The sequence below is a fragment of the Myotis daubentonii genome, chromosome 9, assembly GCF_963259705.1.
Source record: "Myotis daubentonii chromosome 9, mMyoDau2.1, whole genome shotgun sequence".
NCBI classification, from domain to species: domain Eukaryota; kingdom Metazoa; phylum Chordata; class Mammalia; order Chiroptera; family Vespertilionidae; genus Myotis; species Myotis daubentonii.
The window spans coordinates 2,157,329-2,183,343 of NC_081848.1; the positions used below are offsets into that span (position 1 = coordinate 2,157,329).

At 61.5% G+C, this 26,015-nt stretch overlaps 1 protein-coding gene across 1 annotated transcript; it reads left to right on the forward strand.

The window, feature by feature from the left end:
* Positions 1–2,207: 2,207 nt before the first annotated feature.
* Positions 2,208–25,799, forward strand: LOC132240446 (basic proline-rich protein-like). The gene is made up of 11 exons (XM_059707602.1): positions 2,208–2,483; positions 2,801–3,014; positions 3,762–4,094; positions 5,004–5,171; positions 6,621–7,255; positions 10,737–10,787; positions 13,859–13,967; positions 21,131–21,161; positions 21,843–21,930; positions 24,695–24,924; positions 25,664–25,799. Exons 1-11 carry the CDS (start codon positions 2,208–2,210, stop codon positions 25,797–25,799), a joined length of 2,271 nt encoding a protein of 756 aa, XP_059563585.1.
* The last annotated feature ends 216 nt before the right edge of the window (positions 25,800–26,015 follow it).

Sequence of the window (26,015 nt, forward strand, 5' to 3'; positions counted from 1 at the left end):
TGGCTCAGTGTATAGAACATCAGCCTGCAGACTGAGGGGTCCCGGGTTTGATTCCAGTCCAGGGCATGTACCTCAGTTGCAGGCAGGCTGGATCCCCGGCGCTGGTAGGGGACCATGCAGGAGGCAACCAATCAGTGTGTCTCTCTCACATCCATGTTTCCCTCTCTCCCTCTCTCCCTCTCCCCCTACCTTCCACTCTCTCTAAAAATCAACGGAAAAAATAGCCTCAGATGAGGATTAACAACAAAAAGATATATATATATATTGGCTTAAAAAATCCCAGTTACTCCAGCTGTTCTGAAACACGCGCACGCACACGCACGCGCACACACACACACACACACACACACACGCGCGCGCGCACACACACACACAACCACCAGCACATTCCTAGTTCCCTCTCATTCTGGGGCCAGAGATAAAATGCTGTTCCAGGAGGGAGGAGTGGGGGAGGGGCGGGGTGGGTGTTATCTGCTTGTCCCCATGAGCCCGGCTTCCCCTGACACTGGGCACAGCCAGCCCAGCTGCCCGCCTGGCAGTGGTGTGGACCACAGCGGGTTCCCCATGGCGGTGACGGTTCCTGGCGGGCGGGGTGGATGGATAAGTCTCTTTTGCAGGTGCTACCTCTGAGCAGGCCTCTCACCCCGTACTTGGGCTGTTTCTCCGCTAAATGTGGTGCCGTTGCCAGGATCTCTCCTCTATTTTACTGTAAAGATCACAGTCAGCATTTAGTCTGTGGGGCCTTTCAGGTGCTGTTTGTTCAGTTCACAGCAGGCGTTTCTTAGACACCTGGTGAGAGGACAGAGGCGAGGTTTGGGGTCCCCTGAGGCTGAGGGGTGCACACCACGAGCTGTGTGGGCCAGGCAGGCTGCCTCCGGGGGCCCTAGCCTGCTGAGGGCCTGTCGCTGTGTCAGAAGGACCTCCCCCGGCACAGTGCTGAGCGCAGTCCTGACCTGAGGGGCCTGCGTGGCCGTGGCCTCAGGTGTCAGAACCTGCTTTCTGCCTCGTGGAGACCACATCCCCTTAGCTCCTGCTCAGTGGTTTGCGTCACCGCCCCCCCCCCCCCCCGGCCAAGGAGCTGAAATGTGTCCCTCAAGGCCATGGACTGGTGGGGATCCCTGCCCTGGCCGCTCCTGGGGACTGGGGCCAGCTCTGGGGGCGTGCGGCTGAGACCTCAGCAACACTGACTGGCAAGGTTTGGTTTCTGCAGGGACAGAGTCTGGGACCCCTTACTCTACCCGGCTCTCCTACTGGGCACTGGACAGCGGCTCCCCGGACAGCACGGGGAGCAGGGGGCAAGGGGGTGAAGGGGGATCTTCCTGAGCTAGAGAATCTGGAGCTATGCACAGCCTCGGGCATTGCCACCACCACCCTCCCCATCCCCACCACCACCCTCCCCACCTCCACTCTCCCCTCCCCCACCCCCACGCTCTCCTCCCCCACTCCCATGCCCCCTCCCCCACCCCACTCTCCCCCCCACCCCCACGCTCCCCTCCCCCACCAGCCCCTGCTTGAATGTCGGAACAGTGATCCCAGCACAAGGACAGTACTGCTGTTCCTGTGCTCCCCTGCTGCTCCGTGCCAGGCACTCCACACGCATCACACTTATTTCCACCACCTCCCCATTTACAGAAGGGAAAACTGAGGCTCAGAGCAGCTACGGCCGCCCTGCTAGGACATGGAGAATCCGGCCACTGTGTGCACCGGCTCAGACTTGTCCTTCCCCCTCAAGCAGCCTCTGTGAGAAGGAGATGCAGGGGAAAGAGCCCGGAGGGGGAGCCAGGAGGGGGAGTGCCCAGCCCACCAGCAGGTGTGGCAGATAAATGGCTTCCCTGTGCCCCTAGCTTTCCCCACCTGGCTGGGCAAGGTCCTTGCTCATGTCTCTCCCTCAGCGAGGGAGGGCTGAGGGCTGAGGGGGGGGGGTGTCAGATCCCTATCCGGCAGGGTCCCCAGCAAGGAGACAGTCCCTCTCCCCTCAGGAATGTGCGTGAAATCCTAGTAACTCCCTCCAGCTGGGCCGGACCTCAGCGGGGTGAGAAAGGGTGGGCCTCTAGAAAGTCAGGCCCAACCTGTTCATTTTTCCTAATGACAGCTCCTAGGGCGCAGGCTAGGGGGCGGGGCTGGGAAGCGGGGACACTGGGGAGAGCATTCCGAAGGGTGGACCACCTTGTGCAGACTGGACGGGTCTGGGGAAAGCTGAGGCAGGCATGCGGCCGCCAGCAGGCGGGGAAGAGCAGAGCTCCCAGCCCTCGGCCACCGCCCAGGCTGTGCCCGAGGAGCAGACCTGCCCCTGCCCCGCCAGAACCATGCTCACTGAGCACACGCTAGGCACAGGCTCTGTGCTCGGCTCTGACAGGCGTGACCTCATCTACGCCCAGCAACAGCCTGGTGGTAATTCCCATTACACAGATGGGGACACTGAGGCCAAGAGGGTTGAAGAGACTTTGCAAGGTTATACAGCTAAGGAAGTGGCAAGTTCAAGAGTGAGCGGGCTTGTCTTCCTCCGAAGATAACCTGGGAGAGGGAGGCAGCGGGAGCATGAAAATGGACCAGGTGGGCTCCTCACCAATGCCGCTCGGAATCTGCACTGAGGATCTTAGTGTCTGGTTCCTACTTCACTCCATCATCGGTGGGCTGTGTGACCTTGAGCATTTTACTAAACTTCTCTGGGCCTCCAGTTACCTAGCTGTCATCATAGCAAAAGCATGAAATGAGGCAATTTAAGTAAAAGCACATGCAAGATATAATGATATCAGATGAATGTGGCCATAGGTGTCATTCGGCCCAAGTGCTGGCTTAGAAGCCATGCTTCCAGGGAAGGGAGAAGCCACCATCATCACCATCTTTACCATCATCACCACCATCATCGCCATCATCGCCACCATCACCACCATCATCACCACCATCACCACCACCATCACCACCACCACCACCACCACCACCATCACCACCACCATCACCACCACCATCATCACCATCACCACCATCACCACCACCACCACCATCACCACCACCATCATCACCATCATCACCATCATCACAACCATCATCATCACCACCATCAGCACCATCACCACCATCACCACCATCACCACCACCATCATCACAACCATCATCACCACCATCACCACCATCACCACCACCATCACCATCACCACCATCACCACCACCATCACCACCATCACCATCACCACCAGCACCATCATCACCACCACCATCATCACCATCACCACCATCACCACCATCACCACCATCACCACCATCACCATCATCACCACCATCATCACCATCGCCACCATCACCACCATCACCACCATCACCACCACCATCATCACCATCACCACCATCATCACCATCACCACCATCACCACCATCACCACCACCATCATCACCATCACCACCATCATCACCACCATCACCATCATCACCATCACCACCATCACCACCATCACCACCACCATCACCATCATCACCATCATCACCACCATCACCACCATCACCACCACCATCACCACCATCACCACCATCACCACCACCATCACCATCATCACCATCATCACCACCATCACCACCATCACCACCACCATCACCACCACCACCACCATCATCACAACCATCATCACCACCATCACCACCACCATCACCACCACCACCACCATCATCACCATCACCACCATCACCACCACCATCACCATCATCACCATCATCACAACCATCATCATCACCACCATCATCACCATCACCACCATCACCACCATCGTCACCATCACCACCATCACCACCACCACCACCATCATCACCATCACCACCATCACCACCATCACCATCACCACCATCACCACCATCACCACCATCACCACCACCATCATCACCATCACCACCATCACCACCATCACCACCATCACCACCACCATCACCATCACCACCATCACCACCATCACCACCATCATCACCATCACCACCGTCATCACCACCATCACCACCATCATCACCATCACCACCATCACCACCATCACCACCACCATCACAACCATCATCACCACCACCATCACCACCATCACCACCATCACCATCATCACCACCACCATCACCACCATCACCATCATCACAACCATCATCATCACCACCATCATCACCATCACCACCATCACCACCATCACCACCATCACCAGCACCATCATCACCATCACCACCACCATCATCACCATCACCACCATCACCACCATCACCACCATCATCACCACCATCATCACCATCATCACCATCATCACCATCATCACAACCATCATCATCACCACCATCAGCACCATCACCACCATCACCACCATCACCACCACCATCATCACAACCATCATCACCACCATCACCACCATCACCACCACCATCACCATCACCACCATCACCACCACCATCACCACCATCACCATCACCACCAGCACCATCATCACCACCACCATCATCACCATCACCACCATCACCACCATCACCACCATCACCACCATCACCATCATCACCACCATCATCACCATCGCCACCATCACCACCATCACCACCATCACCACCACCATCATCACCATCACCATCATCACCATCACCACCATCACCACCATCACCACCACCATCATCACCATCACCACCATCATCACCACCATCACCATCATCACCATCACCACCATCACCACCATCACCACCACCATCACCATCATCACCATCATCACCACCATCACCACCATCACCACCACCATCACCACCATCACCACCATCACCACCACCATCACCATCATCACCATCATCACCACCATCACCACCATCACCACCACCATCACCACCACCACCACCATCATCACAACCATCATCACCACCATCACCACCACCATCACCACCACCACCACCATCATCACCATCACCACCATCACCACCACCATCACCATCATCACCATCATCACAACCATCATCATCACCACCATCATCACCATCACCACCATCACCACCATCGTCACCATCACCACCATCACCACCACCACCACCATCATCACCATCACCACCATCACCACCATCACCATCACCACCATCACCACCATCACCACCATCACCACCACCATCATCACCATCACCACCATCACCACCATCACCACCATCACCACCACCATCACCATCACCACCATCACCACCATCACCACCATCATCACCATCACCACCGTCATCACCACCATCACCACCATCATCACCATCACCACCATCACCACCATCACCACCACCATCACAACCATCATCACCACCACCATCACCACCATCACCACCATCACCATCATCACCACCACCATCACCACCATCACCATCATCACAACCATCATCATCACCACCATCATCACCATCACCACCATCACCACCATCACCACCATCACCAGCACCATCATCACCATCACCACCACCATCATCACCATCACCACCATCACCACCATCACCACCATCATCACCACCATCATCACCATCACCACCATCATCACCATCATCACCATCACCTTCACCACCACCACCACCATCACCATCACCACCATCACCACCACCATCACCATCACCACCATCATCACAACCATCATCATCACCACCACCACCATCACCACCATCATCACCATCACCTTCACCACCACCATCACCATCACCACCACCATCACCACCATCATCACCATCACCACCATCACCATCATCACCATCATCACAACCATCATCACCATCACCACCACCACCACCATCACCATCACCACCATCACCACCATCACCACCACCATCATCACCACCATCACCATCACCACCATCATCACCATCATCACCATCACCACCATCACCACCACCATCATCACCACCACCACCATCACCACCACCATCAGCATCACCACCATCACCATCATCACCACCATCACCACCACCACCACCATCACCACCACCATCACCATCACCACCATCATCACCATCACCTTCACCACCACCATCACCACCATCACCATCACCACCATCACCACCACCATCACCATCATCACAACCATCATCATCACCACCATCACCACCATCATCACCATCACCTTCACCACCACCATCACCATCACCACCACCATCACCACCATCATCACCATCACCACCATCACCATCATCACCATCATCACAACCATCATCACCATCACCACCATCACCACCATCACCACCACCATCACCATCACCACCATCACCACCACCATCACCATCACCACCACCATCATCACCATCACCATCATCACAACCATCATCACCATCACCACCATCACCACCACCACCATCATCACCATCATCACCATCACCACCATCACCACCATCACCACCACCATCATCACCATCACCACCATCACCACCATCACCACCATCACCACCATCATCACCATCACCACCACCATCATCACCATCACCACCACCACCATCACCATCATCACCATCACCACCATCACCACCATCACCACCATCACCACCATCACCACCATCACCATCATCACCACCATCATCACCATCACCACCACCACCATCATCACCATCATCACCATCACCACCATCACCACCATCACCACCACCATCACCATCACCATCACCACCATCACCACCATCACCACCATCACCACCATCATCACCACCATCATCACCATCACCACCATCACCACCATCACCACCATCATCACCACCATCACCACCATCACCATCACCACCACCATCACCATCACCACCATCACCACCATCACCACCACCATCATCACCATCACCACCATCACCACCATCACCACCATCATCACCACCATCACCACCATCACCACCATCATCACCACCATCACCACCATCACCACCATCATCACCACCATCACCACCATCACCACCATCACCACCACCATCATCACCATCACCATCACCACCACCATCACCACCATCACCACCATCACCACCACCACCACCATCACCACCACCATCACCATCACCACCATCACCACCATCACCACCACCACCATCACCATCACCACCATCACCACCATCACCACCACCATCACCACCATCACCATCACCACCACCATCACCACCATCATCACCATCACCACCATCACCACTATCACCACCACCATCACCACCACCACCATCACCATCACCACCATCACCACCATCACCACCATCACCACCATCACCACCACCATCACCATCACCACCATCACCACCATCACCACCATCATCACCATCATCATCACCATCACCACCATCATCACCACCATCACCACCATCACCACCATCATCACCACCATCACCACCATCACCACCATCATCACCATCATCACCATCATCACAACCATCATCATCACCACCATCATCACCACCATCATCACCATCGACATGCATCTGTTTAATCAGTAGAGGCTGATGAGGTTTATTGCCGTGCATCTAATAATAACAGAAACAGCACCATGTATTACAAACTGAGAACATTCCAGGCACTGTGCTAAGCACTTTGCGTAACTACATCTGCTCCAGACACAAGGAGTGGGAGTCGGGCTGGGGTAGAAAGAGGGCAGGGCAGAGCCAGAGCTGTACCCTCCGTCTAGGACAGTGGTTCTCAACCTTCCTAATGCTGCAACCCTTTAATACAGGTCCTCATGCTGTGGTGACCCCAATTTCATTGTTACAAATTGAACATAATTAAAGCATAGTGATTAATCACAAAAACAATATGTAATTATATATGTGTTTTCCGATGGTCTTAGGCGACCCCTGTGAAAAGGTCCTTCGACCCCCAAAGGGGTCGCGACCCACAGGTTGAGAACCACTGTCTAGGAGGTCAGAGGCCTTGACTGCAAGGGGACCTCCGCCTAAGTTAAGAGCCAGAGTGAACTCTGTAGCCAACGAGAAAAGGCTTTTGCACTAACATGCACGCCCAGGGCTGGCACAGGCTGGAGTGCAGCCCAGCCCAGGAGCTGGCCAGGAGCCTGCCCAGGGAGGAGGCAGGCTGGGCTCCCAGCAGCTGTAGCCCCGGGGCCAGGCTCCTCGCCCAGCATCCCATGTGGCCAGGGGCTCCTGGTGGCAGCTCCCCAGCTCCGGTCAGAGGAAAGTGCCTGAAAGAGTCCCTCCTGTATGGGCTGAGGCGAGGAGGAGAGGGTCGTGTCCACTCCTGGGCTGGGGGACAAGTGATTGGATTGCCACCCCTCTGGGGTCCTGGAAAGAAAGCATTGGAATAGAGAGACAGATGGTAGGGAGCGGAGTGAGCCGGAGCACACAGTCAGACAGACACTTCCAGGAAGGGTGTGGGCCGGGCTGGGAGCCATGCAGGGCCTGGGGGGGGAAGGGGGGCGCGGGGCGGGCAGGGAGCTTAGTCTTGATGTTGAGGCCACAGTCCTGTGGAGGCCCTGCTGCCCTTCATGTCCCAGCTCAGCTCCCCATCCCTGTGGCTCAGGTCCTGGTCTCAGAGCCAGGCTGAGCCGGATGGAGCAATAAGCCTAGGACGGGTCTGGGAGCTCCGCCTCCTTCTAGCGCCTGGAGGTGCAGGTGCGGGAGGCTGTGGAGTCTGCCTTCGGACCTGGAGAGGGGACCTGGCCCAGGGCGCCCGACGCCAGCCCTGCTGCCTGCCTCTGGCCAGGGATGGAGCCACCCCTGCCACCTGGGTGGAGCACCCACACCCCTGAGCCAGGCCTGACTCCTGCTGTCCATGCCACTTTGCACCCTCCTTCCAGCCACATCTAATGTGTCATTTCCCTCATGTGCCCCACATTTCACACACATCCCTGCAGCGCCCTTCATTCTACCTACAATGCTCTTCTCCCTTTATTCTCCTGGTGAACTCCTATCATGCTTTCAAAACCCTGCTCAGAAGGCCCCTCCTCTGTGAAGCCATTAACCCCCAGAGCTGATCACTGACTCTTCTCTGCACCCATTCGGTGCCTTAGACAGACTCTCATGAGACAAGAGTCACAAAATAGGGACTTGTTTGTGTGCCTGTCTGATGTCCCCGTTAGCCGGGGGGCAAACCCTCGGCCCCAACACAGACCTGACGCGCGGTAGGGCCAGCAGCCTGGAAAGTGAGCGTGCCGTGCGCCTGGGCTGCTTCCCACACTGAGCAGAGCGGGCTCAGGACCACGGGGTATGGCCAAGCGGGGGTTGGAGGGGAGCGCAGACTGAGATTGCTGGGTGCCCCGGTGGGATCCAAAGCTCCGCCCCTCCCCACCTTGGGCCTCCATGCCCAGAGGCGCTCCAGGAAGGGCCAGGAAGGCCTGTGTCCTCGGCCTGCAGCCCCTTTGCCCCAGGACTGGACGCCAGGTCTGTGTTTACCTCTGAACTGGGGTGTGGCATTCTCAGCCTGTGGGAGGAAAACCGGGTGTGTGGTCCCTAGGTGACGGGTGAGAGCTTCGGGGCTTAGTGGGGTCACTGGTGTGGTGCCAGAGCCAGCAGGAGGGAGTGGGCAGAGGCCATCCTGGGGCCTGAGCCGGAGGCGTGGTCTCTGCGGGGAGAGGGGCGGTCCTGGCTGCAGCCCCCACACAGACTCCACCTCTGAGCCTCTTGGTGGAATGAGAGCAGCTACCGAGGGACCAGGGACCGGCTGGGCCTGTCACGCCCGAGCGCTGGGCCTCCCTGGGAGCCAGACCCTCCGTGGGCCTCAGGATGGAGCAGGGAGCCTGTCAGTCCTGCTGGAGAAACTGGCGGCATGAGGTTGATCGCCACCCGCACCGTTCAGGGGCTCCGCATTCGATCCCTGGACGCTGGTGCGGGCGGAAGCGGGAGGGAGTAGATCCCCCTCCTCGGTCTCTTCCTGCCTCCGGGGGTGGGAAAGGTCGGAGGTGAGCCGGCAGGAGCCGCACGGCCAGGAGAGGTCTCACAGCCTGGCCACCCGCCACCAGCTCAGGGCAGTGCCCCTGGCGCTCTTGTCCTCGGGACGGGTCCCTCCAGCCCAGACCGAGACCTGCACACGCCTCGCAGGCGCCTGGCCTCCTGAGACCCCAGGGACCGAGGGACCGAGTGCTCCCGCCCGTGGCGGAGCCCCCACGGGCCCCAGTTCACTTCCCGCCCGGGCTGGCGGTCAGGCCAGGGTGGGCGCAGGCCACAGCCCCTGGGCTGCCACTGCTGGGGAGTGAGTGCCGTGGTCTCCCCAGGACCCCACCGGCGCGGGTCCCTGGGGAGTGAGTGCCGGGGTCTCCCCAGGACCCCACCGGCGCGGGTCCCTCTCCCAGGCTCTGGCCTTGCCCTCTCCGGAGCTGCAGGCAAAGCCCCATTCGTCCGTTTGCGTGTTTCACTGGGAAGGGAGGAGAGACATGAAACTCCACGGAACCTTCCCTGCAGGCCTAGGCATGGACCGAAGGGGTGGCCCCCGTCTCTGAGCACCCCTCCGCCTGCCCCCTGTTCCCACCCCCGTCCCACCTCCTCGCCCCAGATCCTGAATGAGCGCAGAGGCTGGGGTTACAGGGCCCTGGGGACCCACTAACCCGCAGCCTCTCTCCCAGACCTGAGGGAGATGAGGAGGAGGCTGCAGGGCGGGGCGGGCGAGGGCTCCTCTTTCCCTCTCTGTCCTCCTCCCCCCTCTCACTCTACCAGCCAGGCCCCTGGGCTCCTGGTCCTCATTCCTGGCGGTTCTCGATGGCTCCCTTCTCTCTCACCTGCAGAGAAGAGCTGCTGGAAGGGGTGGGGTGGGCGTCAGTAAGCCCAGCCTCAGCCCCAGCCCCTCCCTGCGGCTCGGTCTCTCCACCCCGCAGGTCGCACTCCCGCCTGGGGCCTTCCTGGAGGAGCTGACCCGCAGCCGGAGTGTGAGCCAGGCCGTGTTCACAGGAGCCACCAGAGACGCATCTCACCCTCCACGGACGCTGAGAAGCAGGTGTGGGGTGGTGGCTGTTCCCAGGGGAGGGAACTGATGCCCGGAGGCTGAACTCCTTACCCAGGTTCACCTTCTCCCAGCCACGGACACGGGTGAGGCCGGACCCAGACCAGGCGAGGTGACGTGCGCTCTGGCACAGGGTTTAACGGGGCCCCAAGGCTCGGCCAGCACAGGTAATGCTTTCAGAACACGGTGGGTATCCTGACTCCGCCTGCGGCCGCCGGCTCCCCTGGGGCTGGGCTCCGCCCTGTGACGGGGCCTGGCTTTACTTGAATGTTGGCCTTTTCTTTCAGTATTGCATTAAAATACTGTTTATCGTGATAACTGAGACTCTGGGTGTCCTCCTCTGCTTTGCTCTTGAGGCCTCTCTCCCCTCACCCTGCCCTGGGGCCCACTGGCCGACACCCTAGGGTGCCTGAGGCCCACCCGCTCCTGTGCCCAGGCGGGGGGCAGGGGGGAGAGCACTCTGTCATTTCCCCACCACACGGGTGGCCACACCGCAAGCTCGGGCCACTCCTGTGAGGGGGGCTCAGGGGCCAGACACCGGGAGGCGGCCTGATGGGCAGGGACCCCCCAGGAGCCTCATTCTGTCCGCCCAGAAGGTGCCTCCTCTGACAGGGAGAGCCACCTTGCACCTGAGGACCTGCAGGTGGCCCAGGCCCGGGAATGAGGGGGCGGGAGAACAAAAAGGAAGATGTCCCCCCCTGAAGGGGCCCTTCCTCCCACCTGGGCCCCCCTTCCCCACCCAGAGAAGGGACCGCCTGGCACCTCCCCAGCCAGGGCCCCAGGACCCGCTTCCTCCACCCCTCCCTGCACTCACTCACTCACTCACTCGCTCCGGGAACATCACCAGAGCCTGGAGCGCTCCCCACTGGAGCCGCAGAGCTGAGGCCTCAGCTGCACACGCACCTCCCAGTGACAGCCAGGGGTCCGGCCGCCCGTCACTCCCTGAGCCGAGTCGGCAGAGACGGTGGATCCTGTGAGCGTGTGTTCCAGTCCTGCCGGCAGCGTGGAGAGCAGCAGGTCACCCGCAGAAAGCTGCCCCCGCCCCCAGCTGCTGTATTGGGTAGAAGGACAGAGATTACAGGGGAAGGAGGCAGAGGGTGTGCCAGATGGGCCGTTCACAGGCAATGTGGCTGGACATGCAAAGGCCTGTGGGTGAGCAAAGGCCTGTGGGTGAGCAAAGGCCTGCGGGTGAGCAAAGGCCTGTGGGTGAGCAAAGGCCTGCGGGTGAGCAAAGGCTGCGGGTGAGCAAAGGCTGCGGGTGAGCAAAGGCCTGCGGGTGAGCAAAGGCCTGCGGGTGAGCAAAGGCCTGCGGGTGAGCAAAGGCCTGCGGGTGAGCAAAGGCTGGGGCCTTGACGGGCTGGGGGCTCTGGTCTCTGCGATGAGGCTGCCCGTCTTTCATGATCACAGGCAGCTCCTGGTGGGGGGATGGGCCGCATTCCCAGGTGAGCCCCCGGGCCCCACGGCAGCTCCCAGCCAGGTGAGCATGCGCCTCTGCAACCAGAACAGCGATCCCGGCCACAGAGCAGGACTCACCTTCCTCAGTCACAGCTGGCCCCGCGTTCCGTTTCTGCCCCTGTCACCAGCAGCCAGCAGTGCAGCGAAGGCGGGGATGGGGTGCCTAGGGAGCCAGGAGGAACCCCCAGTGGTGCTGGGCTGCGAGCGGCTGCTGGAGCCTGCAGAGTCTGCAGCCGCTGACCGCTTCTCTTCCACATGCTGCCCTGAAGCCGGGTGCCAGGCCCCTGCAGCAGTGGGAGGGGGGAGCGGCAGGAGCTCCCCTGCAGACCCCCCACTGTGATGGGGCCTCCTTCCCCACCCCCTCGGGAAGGACCACTGGGCCTCTGGGATGGTGCCCCCACCAGCTCCACCCACTGCCGGAGAGAGAGGGGGCGGAGGAGGCTGGGAGGCAGGAAGGGGCCTAGCTGTTTGGGGGGGGGGGGGGACCCTGCAGCGGGGAGTGGCTCCAAGATGGGTCTCAGGGAAGAGTGGGTTCGGGCACTGACAGACCAGGGAAGGAGGGGGGTTCTGATGAGGCAGAACCCGGATCTGATACCCAGCTGTCTCCCCAAACCCCACCCATCTCTCTACCCTGCACCCCAGTCCCCACCAACGACCACCAGCAAACCATCCACAGCCTCTGCCCACCACTCGCACCGGCCCGGCTGCCGCCGGCACCCACGGCCTGGCCTTGCAGCACTCAGGAGGCAGGGGGAGGCACCCATGTTGTGCTGCCCAGAAACCCCGGCCAGACCCCCGGGGCCCAGGGGGCACAGCCTCCTGACACTGGTGGGAGGGCCAGGCCCAGTCTCCACAGCACAGCCCTCCTCCCTCCCACCTGGGTGTGCCCACGTGCGGAGCCCACGCTGAGATGCCGAATTCTGCCCCCGGAGGCCAAGGCCAAAGGCCAGGTCAGTCCCCATGCCAGCGTGTGGGGTGAGAAGACCAGTGTTTATTATTCCTCAACCAGCAGAGACGTGGAGGTGAGCTGGAACTCGCTGCGGACACAGGGTCCATCCCTCAAACAGCAGCTGGGAGCCCCTTCCCCGCGGACCGTCCCCCACCCACCCCACCTCCTGGGCTGCCTCACGCCCCCCCACACGCCGCATCCACTGCTGCCGCTGGTGAGTCCCGGCAAGAGGGGTCCTGGCGGCTGCACTGAGTGCCTGCCCTGGGCGAGGCACCAGGCTGAGACTCCGAACACGGCTCCGCTCAGTCCTCACAGCAGTCTCCACGATGGTAAGTCCTGGCATGGTCCCATTTTACAGATGAGGAAACTGAGGCTCCGTGGAGCCCAGAGGTTTGCCTGGATCACCAGTGAGTGCCTGGGGGAAGCGTCACTCAAAGCCCTGGTGCTCCGCTCCCGAGGGTTGGCCCGCATCATCGGCAGCCACCAATGGCCAAGCCGGCGGGGAGTTTAGTGGTGAGGCCGGCAGCCCCCCCCCCCCCCGGGCGTCATTGGCGGGGGCTCCTGTGCTCAGCTCTGGGCTTGGTGCCCCTCAGGCCCGGGAGCAGCAAGGAGCCCTGAGCGCTCGGGTTGGTGTCCTGAGCCGGGTGTCAGCTGCCACTTCACAGGCACCAGCCTGGGGGACTCTGGAGAGCCTCTCGGACAGTGAGGAAGCGCCGGAGGGAGGAGGGAGGGCACGGACCCCGATATTTGCAGAGAGGAGAAGCCATGGCCACTCGGATTCCCCAGAGCAGCTCCCGCCCCCCCAGCTCCCCCAACGCCAAGCACCCACAGCCGCTCAGAGCCCCGGGTGACAGAGAAGGGGAGGGGCCCGAGGCAAAGACCAGGGGGTTGGAGTCACCAAGTGGAAAGTCCTGGGGGATGCCCAGGTGCTCCCCTGAGGGCTGCGCCCGGCTCAGCCCGGACATCGCTGCTGTGACGTGAAGCGACAGCTGCAGCCGCCTGATCCCACCAGCGCCGTCTCCGCCCACTCTGACTGCTGCTCTGCGCCTGGCACGCTCAGCCCTGGTGGGGGGAGGGGGGGCCCACAGAGGACCCTGGCCGAGCTGAAGCTGCAGCCCCCCTCCCCCTGCACACTCCTCCACCCTCTTCCCCTGCAAACCAGGCCCCGCACGCTCTCGCCAGTCCCTCCCTCCCAGCCTCTCCGGCCTCTGCTGCTATGGGCAGAGGGAAAGCCTGGCTGAGCTTAGCGTTCAAGAGGCACAAAGCGGAGAGGCGCCACCCTCCACCACCACCGTGGGCAGGAGGGCTCGGGATGGGGCCGCTCTACCTCCCGAACCCAGGGCCACGCGACGGGCGTCAGGGACCGGCTGTGGAGGTGTAGCTGAGGTCAGCTGTCGGGGAGGCGCTGGAGCCACTGCCCAGGGAAGGGAAGCTGCCTCTGTGGCACAGGAAGAGTGGCCGGGCAGGAGAGGGTGTGCCCAGCACCCAGGACTGCCGCAGGGCAGCTCGTACCGGGCGCGTTATCGACGTCATCAATTCTCCTTCCCAACATGCAGAGAGGGAGCCGGCAGAGCATGTGCTGTCTCCAGGCAGGGATTGGGGTGGGGGTGGGCTGCAGGAGGCCTGGGGGCTCATCCAAGCTCCCCCCAGGTCCCTGCAGCACAGACACTCAAAGGCGTTACCTAAGGCCACGGCCGGCCACGGACAGCATGACCCCCAATTTCTGGCCAGGTTTCTGGGCCAGGAACCTGCTCAGGCAGGTACAATTTGTTGTTGTTGTTTAGTAGTAATATTTTTATTGATTTCAGAGAGAAGGAGGGAGAGGCTAGTGTGTCCATTTAGGTCTCACAAGAAGGGGATGCAAGTGGAATTAGACCTGCCAAGTCCTTGGGGGGCACTGATGAAGGCTCAGGAGGGCGCAGGCGCAGGGAGTCTGGCCCAGGGCGTAGGTCTGACAGGGAGAGGGCAGGAGGGGTAGCGGGAGAGGCTCTGGCTGCTGGCCACGGGGCCCTGGGGCACTGCCACCACCGTGAGGGGCGCCCTGGGTCCTGCTCGGTCAGCCACGGGCGGGACAGCAGGGGCGTGGTCTCAGTGCCCACGCTCCTCGGGCCCTGAGGCCGCAGTGTGGGCCCAGACAGCGCAGAGCAGCGCATGCCCACAGCCCACAGCCACCCTGCACACGGGGCCTGCCCCTCTGTGTTCTGCAAACCCCTCTGCCTGAGCGGTGCTGCCGGGGTAGGTCTTAGGGCCACAACTGGGCCCACCCTCTCTTTCCCACCCTCACTCAGTGATCGCCTCGGCCGGCCGTGGTTGCTTACCTGGCGCTATGACCACATCTCCATTCCTCGGTGGCCAGAGCCTGACCATCACCCCTTCCCAGCCCCCGTGTCCACTCACCGTCACAGCAGAAGCCCAGCCGGCCGGCGTGGCTCAGGGGCTGTATCGACCTATGAAACAGGAGGTCACGATTTGATTCCCGGTCAGGGCACAGGCCTGGGTTATGGGCTCCATCCCCGGTGTGGGGCACGCAGGAGTCAGCCGATCCGTGATTCTCTCTCATCATTGATGTTTCTCTCCCTCTTCCTTTCTCTCTGAAATCAATAAAAATATATTAAAAAAAAAAAAAAGCAGAAGCCCCAGTCTGACAGCAGCCAGGCCTCCCCGACCAGAGCGTCCCCCTGCCGACCAGACCGTCCCCCTGCCGACCAGAGCGTCCCCCTGCCGAGAGCCTGCACCACTCACCCGGCAGGTCTCAGGGCTGGGGGTGGACGCAGTTTCCCCATCAAGTCATCGGCGTGATGGTGAGTGGGGCCACCCTGCTCCCGCCCCTGGCGGCAGCGCACCCTCCCCCGCTGGCCTTGCAGATCGGCTCCCGCACAAACCCAGGGGGAGCCTGGCCGGCCCCTGCATTCCCAGCTCACCCGGAAGAGGCCAGGTGGGTGCTGGGCAGGCTCCTGGCGACACCTGGCACCTGAGCACAGGGGGCTTTCCCAGCGCGGGAAAGCCCTGGCGTCCTGGGGGAGGGTAGCAGGGCACCTCTGTCCCCACACCCCCCCCCCAGCCCCCAGGTAGCTGGCAAAAGGTCTCAGCCCCCAGCCAGGGCGCCATGCGGGAGGTTGGTCGCTGCCACCCCCCTGTCCCAGTCTGGGGCCCAGCCCAGATTGGGCGATCAGGGCCTGCCAGCCGCTGGGCACCGGCTCGCACCCACCTTGACCTGGCGCCGCCCACTCACCTGGTCCACCATCCCACCGTGGTCCCCCTCTCATCGGGGCCCATCAGGGCCCAGCACCTCCACTGCCGCACGCTGCCAGTGCCATGCTGCCCCCTGGTGGTAAGTGCACATCATAGCAAGTGATTGAACTCCGGGTCTCCCGGTGGAATGAACACCCGAGGGAATAATTTGCATATTAGGCTTTTATTATATAGGATTTTCATTGATTTCAGAGAGGAAGGGAGAGAGAGATAGAAACATCAATGATGAGAGAGTATAATTGATCAGCTGCCTCCTGCACACCAACACTAGGGATCAAGCCCACAACCTGGGCAAGTGCCCTTGACTGGAATCGAACCCGGGACCTTCATTCCACAAGCCAAGGCTCTAACCACTGACAATACTGGCTAGGACAAGCATGATGTCACTTCCGATTTGCTCCTTGGCTCCTGGGCACCTGTGAAGGCTTCTGCTTGGCTCTTGTCCCCAGAAAAGGGCCCCACGTGGTGTAGGTGCGCCAGCCCCATTCTGCCCTGCGCCCGGGACACGCCAGGTGCCGTCGAGGCACAGTGCCCTGTGCTCTGGGTCCAGCCAGGCCGTGGAGCCGTGTCCCGGGAAAGCGCTCCCCGTCCCTGGCTCCACCAGTTCCTTCCAGCCCTGGTGAGGGACTGCAGAACCCAGCCCGGCTTCTCCCAGGACAGGACGGACTGGACGCCAGACAATTCCCGCCCCGCCTTCCTCCCGGCCTCCTCCCTCCTCCTGGGAGGCGCAGCGGCCCCACCACCCGCAGCAGCGCTGGGCTCTCTCCTTCATCTCACCCTGCAGCCAGGAACCCAGGTGGGGCAGCTCCTGTGCCCACACCCCCCCCCCGCCCCGCCCCCGCCCACCCCACCGCCCCACCGCTCGCGCCCCCGCCGCAGGAGGGGGCCTCTGCCAGCTTCCTGGGAGGAGGCCTGGCTCTCCCATGGAGCCATAGCTGCTGATGGCCCTCGTTTCTCAGGTCTCTCGACACCTGCTAGTAAACTAAATAACCCACAACCCTGCTGCCCGGCATGGTCTGCGCATCTCCAGGGCCCGGATGTCCTCCCGGCCAGCACCGTGGACACGTCACCAGTGGGCTGCTGCCTCGTGCAGGATGCTCCACACCCTGCCCCCACCCAGCAGGTCCCTGCTGCAGGCAGTGAGGGAGCCCAGCCCACTCCCTCCTCCTCCGCTGCCTGTCTCCTCAGGCCCTCCCGGCTCACCAGGTCCTTCTGAGCGTGACTGGGACGGGAGGGGGCAGGTCTGGCCCTGAGGGGGGAGGGGACGGAAGGGGGAGCACGTGGGGACCTCAGACAGCAGGGCAGCTCTGAAAAGGCTCTGGGGGAGCCAGCAGGGAGCCTCATGCCGGGGTCCCGCCCACAGGACCGGGGCTGCCTGGCGGCCCCAGCTGCACTCGGGGGCTTGGGGAGTGTGGCCTCTGCAGATGTCACGGTGGATCCAGCCCCAGCAGCTGGGCTGTCAGTCAGCGGGGCCCCTTCATGGCTGCAGAGCTACAGACAAAACAGGGGGTGTGGGGCCGGCACCCACCCCCCCGACCTGCTCCTCCAACCCCGTGGGGCGGATTGGAGGGTGAATTCGCTCAGGGGCCAGCTTGGGCCTGGCTTCCACCGGCTCCTGAACTCTGCCGGGAGGTGTGCGCCTTTTGGGTGAGATAGGCTGGAGCAAAGCTGGCTGCGGGGTGCCAGCTCCCCAGCCCGGCCCAAGGCTGCCCCTCGCCAAGCAGGAGGCCCAGGTCCTGCTCACTCCCGCCTCTGAGATGGACCCTTCGAGATCCGGGCAGCACCGCACCCTTGAGGCCTGCAGGGTGGACTGGAGATGGTCCGGAACCTCCTTGGCTACCCCCACCCCAATCTCCCAGGCCTCCAGGGTCAAAATCAAGGCTGCTCCAAAGAGAGGGTGCTTGCCCAGCTGGTTCAACATCAACTATGAACCAGGGGGTCACAGTTCGATTCCCGGTCAGGGCACATGCCTGGGTTGCGGGCTTGATTCCCAGTGGGGAGTGTGTAGGAGACAGCCGGTCTAAGATTCTCTCTCACCATCGATGTTTCTCTCTCTCTCTTCCTTTCCCTTCCTCTCTGAAATCAATAAAAATATCTTATATAATAAAGAGCTAATATGCTAATTAAACCAAATAGCAGAACAACCACCCAGATGACCTTCCAGTCGAAGCCGGGGCTGTGAGGGCTGAGCCGCTTGCATGAATTTCATGCATCGGGCCTCTAGTCTATCTATATAAAAACCTAAGCGACTGTTCGACCGGTAGCTATGACATGCACTGACCATCAGGGGACAGACACTCAACGCACAGGCATGGAAACAAGGAACAGACCGATGAATTTCAGAGGGAAGGGGGAGGGAGGGTAGGAAGAGATCAACAAAGGTTTTATATGCATTCTAGAGGCCCGGTGCTCAGATTCGTGCACTGGTGGGGTCCCTCAGCCTGGCCTGCAGGGATCGGACTGAAACTGGCTCTCTGACATCCCCCAAGGGGTCCTGAATTGCGAGAGGGTGCAGGCCAGGCCAAGGGACCTCACCGGTGCACAAATCCGTGCACCAGGCCTCTAGTATTTTTTTAAAAAAGAGAGAGAGATGGTGCTCAGCTCAGCAGGGCCCACAAAGAGCAATTACCTGTGCCCCAGAGGCCTCTCAGCAGGCAGCCTCAGCAAGGACCCCCAAGCCTGCCCTAAAGCAGTGCCCAGGCATCCTCATGGCGACGGGAAGGACGAAGGGCGGTCCATCCGGCCTCCACACCAGGGTCAGGAATGAGGACGGCGAGTGCGCTCATCCCCTGCCCCTGCAGGCGGTCCCCAGGCCACCCCAGGCCACCCCAGGCAGAGGCCTCCTCCTCTAGGGCCTCGGGGACAAGGGGGTCTGCAGGCCTTGGACCCTCCGTGGCTCCCGTCACTTAGGCTGCTCGCCTGGGTCCCGCCTCCACTCGCAGGCCCAGCTGGGGGCTTGGAAGCCAGATCTCCTGTCTGTCCATCCATCCAACCGTCCATCCGTCCATCCGTCTATCCGTCCATCCGTCCATCCGTCCATCCGTCCATCTGTGCAGTCCCTTCCCCTCCTTTCGCCTTGAGCTCCTTCTGCCCCAGCCTCCCCTTCCCACTCCTCCTCTGGAACAGAGGTGCTTCCTCTGCCCTGCCTCTGGGCTCTGGAGGCCTCGGGGTGGGAGTTTCCCTTCTGAGGATCAGGCACTGAGTGCTCCACCTGGAGCCCTGCCCTGTGTCCAGGTCACGGGAATCCCGCCCGCCTGCCCTCCAAGCCCCTGTGGCCGGTCCCTCCGTCTGTCCCTCTGTCCGTCCGCACACTGAGCTGCAGAGGACTCCCGCCTGCGAGGAAAGCTCTGGAGACAAGAGCTCGAAGGCTCCGCTCCCTCTCGGACTGGGGCCAGTGGGGGGGCGGGGCGGGGCGGAGGGGAGGGGGCGGCAGCAGGCGGGCAGTTTTGTCACCACCTTTGCCTGACCCCATCTTCTCTGTGGTTGCCAAGTGCTTGGTTCTCTCCCTGCGCCCACACCCCACAATCCTCCCTGGTGCCCCTTTCTCCCTCAGGCAACCCTCAGCTCACACTCCCCTCCGCCCTGGTGTCGCCACTGGGCGCTTTGTCTCAGGCTTGAGCCCTCCTGCCCTTCTGCCTCACTCCTAGCGTTCCTGCCTGAAGGACAGCAAGGCCCACCATGCAGAGCAGGCACCTCAGCCTGCAGCTCACCCTGGGCCCCAGATCCCAAGCCAGGGCCGCACACCCCCAATCCAAGGCCCCACACCCCAATCCAGGGCCCCACACCCCCAATTCAGGGTCCCACACCCCAATCCAGGGCCACACACCCCCAATCCAGGGCCTCACACCCCCAATCCAGGGCCCCCACACCCCCAATTCAGGGGTCCCACACCCCAATCCAGGGGCCGCACACCCCCAATCCAAGGCCCCACACCCCAATCCAGGGCCACACCCCCCCCAATCCAAGGCCCCCACACCCCAATCCAGGGCCCCACACCCCCAATTCAGGGTCCCACACCCCCCAATCCAGGGCCCCACACCCCTGAGCCAGGGCCACCGACCCCCCGAACCAGGGCCATCCAGGTGAGGCCCACCCTCCCACAATCCTCGCCACTTGATCCTGCCTCTGGACCGCAGGTGCCCTCTGCCACCACCCTTCCCAGCAGGGCCACCCCACCTGCCTGGGGCCTTGACAGGGGAAAGGGTGGGGGGGGCTGGGCTGACAGTGCACGAGAGGGACCTGGATTTGGAGCCCAGAGCCTAGGAAGCAGCCTCACTAACCCCCCCCCCCCACCCCCCGATTTCCTGTGAATGTTTCCTATTCCCTCTCAGGGCCCCAGAGCCCTGCCTGTAAAACAAGGAGGTAGGCCCTGGCCCGTTTAGGTCAGTGGTTAGAGTGCCAGACCATGGACGAGGGGGCCAGTCAAGGGAATGTCCCTCCTCCTCCTCCCCCTCCTCCCCCTTCCCCTCCCCCTCCTCCCTCCCCCCTCCTCCCTCTCCCCCCCTCCCTCCTCCCCCCACCCCTCCTCCTCCCCCTTCCCCCTCCCCCTCCTCCCCCCCCCCCTCCTCCTCCTCCCCCTCCTCTCCTCCTCCTCCTCCTCCTCTCCGTTGTAGGCTGGATCTCCAGCAGCAGCAGAGTCAAGAGGTGCCTCCTGGGTCCTAGGAGGCCCTCTGTTTGGAGGGGAAGGTGCCCAGGGCAGCTTCTGGGGAACTGGGGGGGGGGGGGGGGTGACAGAGCCAGGCACAAAGCAGGGGGGGCCTGGGCTAGGAGCTGGAGGGCGCTGGGTGGAGAGGAGGGGGCTGCTGAGCTGGGAGCAGGTGGGACAAGCCCAGCCGTGGCCCCTTCCCGCCCCTGCACCTCCCCTGCTGTGTGCCCACAGGGCCTGGGAGTCCCCCAGGAGCAGGCGCTGCCGCTGCCACAGGGCGGACCCTCCCCCAGCCTCCAGCCTGGACCCAGGAAAGGTCCCTGATGTAGACCCCCGCCCCCCGCCGGCCGCCCTTGGGCTACCAGGTGCACCGGGTAATGATGCGGATTTTTTCACAGATGGAGTTGCACATAGTTGACATATGTGTGATTTGACATAGATGCTATTTCATTGTATTGACAACAAGCTTCAAAGCTTCATAGGTCAAATTTGCTGAAGGTGTTAACATCATAGATACTTTTACACTTAAAAATGTCGAATTTCGTGCCCAAAAAAAAGAGCATCTGCGGGAAGTTTTCATTCATACTTTATGTTGGAGAAAAGTTATCGTACCCTTCGGGAAGCTTGTGGTGAACACGCTCCATCTCACGATGCCTGTGAGCGCCGGTTAAACGCTTCAGAAGTGATGACTTCGGTGTGAGAGACAAGAACGCCCAGGGCAACCGAAAACGTGTGAAGACCAACAGTGACAAGCATAACCGGGTGAAGGTGCGTGTCAAACTCAGAAACAACTCGCAGGAAGATTAAAACGTGGCTCAGCAAACAATTTTTCATCATTTTCAAGCAACGGAACAATTTTAAAGGAAGGAAAATGGGTGCCACATCAACTGAACGAAAGACAAATGGAAAACCGAAAAGTCATCAGTAAAATGTTGCTTCAATGGCACGAAAGAAAGTCTTTTTTGCATCAAATTGTGACACGATGAAAAGTGGATTTATTTTGAGAATCCCAAACGCACAAAATCATGGGTTGATCCAGGTTAACCATCAGCATCGACTTCAAGGCCAAATCGCTTCGGAAAGAAGACAGTGCTCTGCGTTTGGCGGGATCAGGAAGGTGTGGTGGATTATGAGCTTCTAAAACCAGGTGAAACCATCAATACTGATCGCTACCGACAACAAATAATCAATTTGCACCACGCTTTGATCGTGAAACCACCAGAATGTTCCAGAAGACACGGCAAAGTAACTTTGCTTCATGATGACGCACCATCACACACTCCAAAACCAGTTAAAGATACATTAGAAGATCTTGCCTGGGAAGCATTAACCCCCTCGCCGTATTCACCAGACCTTGCTCCTTCAGATGACCACTTGTTCCGATCGATGGCACACGCACTTTCTGAGCAGCACCTCAAAACGTACGAAGACGTGGAAAGCTGGGTCTCTGAATGGTCTGCCTCAAAACAAGAAAAGTTCTATTGGGACGGTATCCACAAATTACCTGAACGATGGGGAAATGTGTAGCTAGCGATGGACATGACTTTGAATAAAGCACTTTTGATGTTTCTCTTGAAATTATCGTGTTTTCTTTGCTTACGAAATCCACATTATTGCCAGCAGCTGCCTTCAGTGAGACCTGGGCCATTCGACCTCCCCAGGCAGCCGTGGCAGAAGCAGCCCGAGGAGGGGCCGCCGGGGGAGGGCCGTGGCAAGTGAGGGCCAGCTGGACTCTACCCACAGCCCAGGCTCCTGGGCACAAGAGGCTGGGAGCTGGGCCCCAAGACCTGTCCCGACCCCACCCCACGGATTCCCTCCCTCCCACTCCCGCTTCCTCCCCAGCCTCCACTCCCCCTCTCACCAGCAACCTGGTCACACATCTGTTTCTCTCCTGTCTCCCCCCCTTTCCACTCCCTCCCTTTGTGCTCTGCCTGCCCTTTCACCCCCCCTTCCCTTGTCTCCCCAGAGGAGGGCCTGGTTCCAGAGGCCAGGACTTCAAAGGAGATCAAAGCCGGGCCCCCATCAAAGGCCAGGCTCTCCCTTAGACAGTAGCTCTCCAAAGGGCTAGTCTCCCACCCCAGCACCCCACCCCACCCCAGCACCCCACCCTGGCCCAGCACCCCACCCCATCCCATCCCAGCACCCCACCCCAGCATCCCACCCCAGCACCCCACCCTATCCCAGCACCCCGCCCAAGCCCCCCAGGAAGCAGTCTGGTCAGAGCCCCCGCTGGAGAGGCCGCTGGCTGGGTGGGGAGCTCCCAGCACTGGGGAGGGAGAGACCTGGCGGGGAAACCCTCCCTCCCGGCCGCGTGGCGCTGGGCCAATCACCAAACCTCTCAGACCCACAGCGACATTATGTGTAATTTTTAAAAAATATATTTTTATTGATTTCAGAGAGGAAGGGAGAGGGAGGGAGAGAGATAGAAACATCAATGATGAGAGAGGATCATGGATTGGCTGCCTCCTGCACACCCCTCACTGGGGATCGAGCCCGCAACCCAGGCATTTGCCTGACTGGGAACTGAGCCATGACCTCCTGGCTCCTAGGTCGACGCTCAACCCGAGCCTCACCGCTGGGCTCCACTCTATTGAAATGGACTGTCGCCTGCCGACGGGATTGCTGAGCGGCTGAAAGGAGGAAGGACAGGTGAGACAGCCCGCTGTCCACCGTCCTACGGCAGGCGCTCCTGGTGCGGCCCTCACATCACGGCTATCCCAGCCGCCCAGCCGCAGGCGGGGTGCAGAGGCAGAGGCGTGCCCGGGAAGGCGGGGCTGCTCCCCAAAGGGCAGGAGCCTCACAACCCAGCTCTGAACCCAGAGAAGCCGCTCTGCACAGAGGCTCCACCTGAACCCCGCGCTATGCCCCCCGCCCCCAGCACCCTCTCCTCCCAGACCTAGCTGGGTCCCCAGGCTGGGCTCTCCCACCCAGGCAGCCGCTCTGAGCCTCCGGCCCAGGTCTCACCCAGCCTCAGCCCAGCCCACACCCCGTGGAGTCAGGTGGGGAGGGGGCTGAGGGGCTGAAGCTGCACTTCTGACACATTTCTTGGCTGCGACAGCAGGGAGCTTCTGGGACAGTAACCTGAGTGGCCCCTAGCCCTCCGGGAGCAGGTTTCTCATTTGTAGAATGCTCACCCCTCCTCTGGCGCCGGCTCTGCAGACATTATCATTTTAGAGAACCAGGCGGCCTGGGCCCGTGTGGCTCAGCGGTTGAGTGTGGACCTATGAACCAGGAGGTCACGGTTCAATTCCTGGTCAGAGCACAGGCCTGGGTTGTGGGCTCGATCCCCAGAGTGGGGCGTGCAGGAGGCAGCCGGTCCATGATTCTCTCTCATCATTGATGCTTCTCTCTCTCTCCCTCTCCCTTCCTCTCTGAAATCAATAAATATGTACTTTTAAAAAAGAAGGAGGAGGAGGAGGAGGAGAACCACCACCACCAGGGGCAGGGCCAAGGCTCTCTGGGGCCTCGGGACCAGGGAACAGCCCATCCTCGGGCAGCAGCCTGGACGCTCGGCCTCTCCCCGTCTCTCCAGAACCTCCTGGTCCTGTGGTACCAGGAAGTGACGGGGCTCTGGGAGGCGAGGGCCTGCCCCGGTCAGCAGCCAGGAGCGGCAGAGCCCGGCGGGCAGGACCTCTCCCTGCGCCACCTGATGGGGTCCTTCTCTCCAGGTTGTAACGGGACCTGGGAGCTCAGAGCCACGCTCCACGCCAGCCCCAGCCGGCCAGCCCCAGCCCGCACCCACCTCCAGCCACCGCCCACACGGTGAGCAGAGCACCCACTGCGCCCAGGTCCCCAGCAGCGCAGCGGCCGAGCAGGACTGGAACACACGCTCAGAGGATCCACCCCGTCTCTGCCGAACCGGCTCAGGTAGCGCCCGGCGGCCGGACCCCTGGCTGTCCGGTTCCATATTCGCTCTGAACCGGGAGGAGGCGAGGCCCAGGCTCACCCTGGGAGCCGCATGGAGCCCAGCGGCCTGAGGGGCAGGGACGGCAGGGACCCTGTCCCCTGGGTGGGGGGCGCTGTGGCTCCGCTGTCCTCAGAGGGCAGAGTGGCCGCCCCTGGAGCCCCGGCGCCTGCAGACCTCCCCGCGGAAAGGTGGGGGCTCCCCCTGCTGGGCAGCCCTAGAAAGGCGCTCCAGCCGCCCCCAGAGCGAGCTCCCCAGGGAAGCCCCAGGGTTGTGGGACCTCCCGTGGGGTGGGAACCAGAATGAAGTGAGGGGACCCTGAGACACCCCAAGCAGGGCTCAGGGTCGTGGGGGTGAGTGAAGGTCCGTGCAGGGTCCCAGGAGTGACCTCTCCATCCATGGCCGCGCCGCACACCCTCCCCAGGGAGAGCCCCTCCCCCCGCCTCTGCTGCCCGAGCGGCGAGCGCGGACCGTGTGGCCTGGTGAGCGGCCAGCCTCCCCCAGCCTGCGGGGGGCGGGGGTCAGACAGCGGGTGGGAGGAGCCGGGCTGTGGGTCTCTCCCTCCGCCCCCCCTCCTCTCTCTCCCTCGCACCCCAGGATGAGACCTGCCCCGCCCGGTTCTGCAGAACCAGCCCTCCACCCGGCGCACCACTGCCCGGAGCTGGTGCCCGCCTGCCCCGGGCCCTGCCTGCAGCCGCTCCTCACGGCCTTTGGGCGCCACGCCTGTCTCTAAGGGCCACCCCGCAGGGGACATGGCTCCCTTCACGCCCTCGCCCCAGCCCAGCCGCGCTCAGCCAGCCCGGAGCAGCCCTCCCCCTGGGCCCCAGCCCTCCCCAGACCCGCAGGCCCAGACCCCAGGTCCTCCCCGGTCTGCGCGGGTGGGACAGCATGGCCTGGCCAGTGGAGCGTGGCGCGTGGCCTCCGCGGGCACACACGCAGGCGGGAGGGT

Coding starts and splice junctions, on each gene's coding strand:
- LOC132240446 (XM_059707602.1), top strand. CDS start 2,208: ATGCGGCCGCCAGCAGGCGGGGAAGAGCAGAGCTCCCAGCCCTCGGCC. Junction 3,015..3,761: donor ACCACCACCATCACCACCAC/CATCATCACCAT, acceptor CACCACCATCGT/CACCATCACCACCATCACCA. Junction 21,162..21,842: donor AGCAGCAGCAGAGTCAAGAG/GTGCCTCCTGGG, acceptor TAAACGCTTCAG/AAGTGATGACTTCGGTGTGA.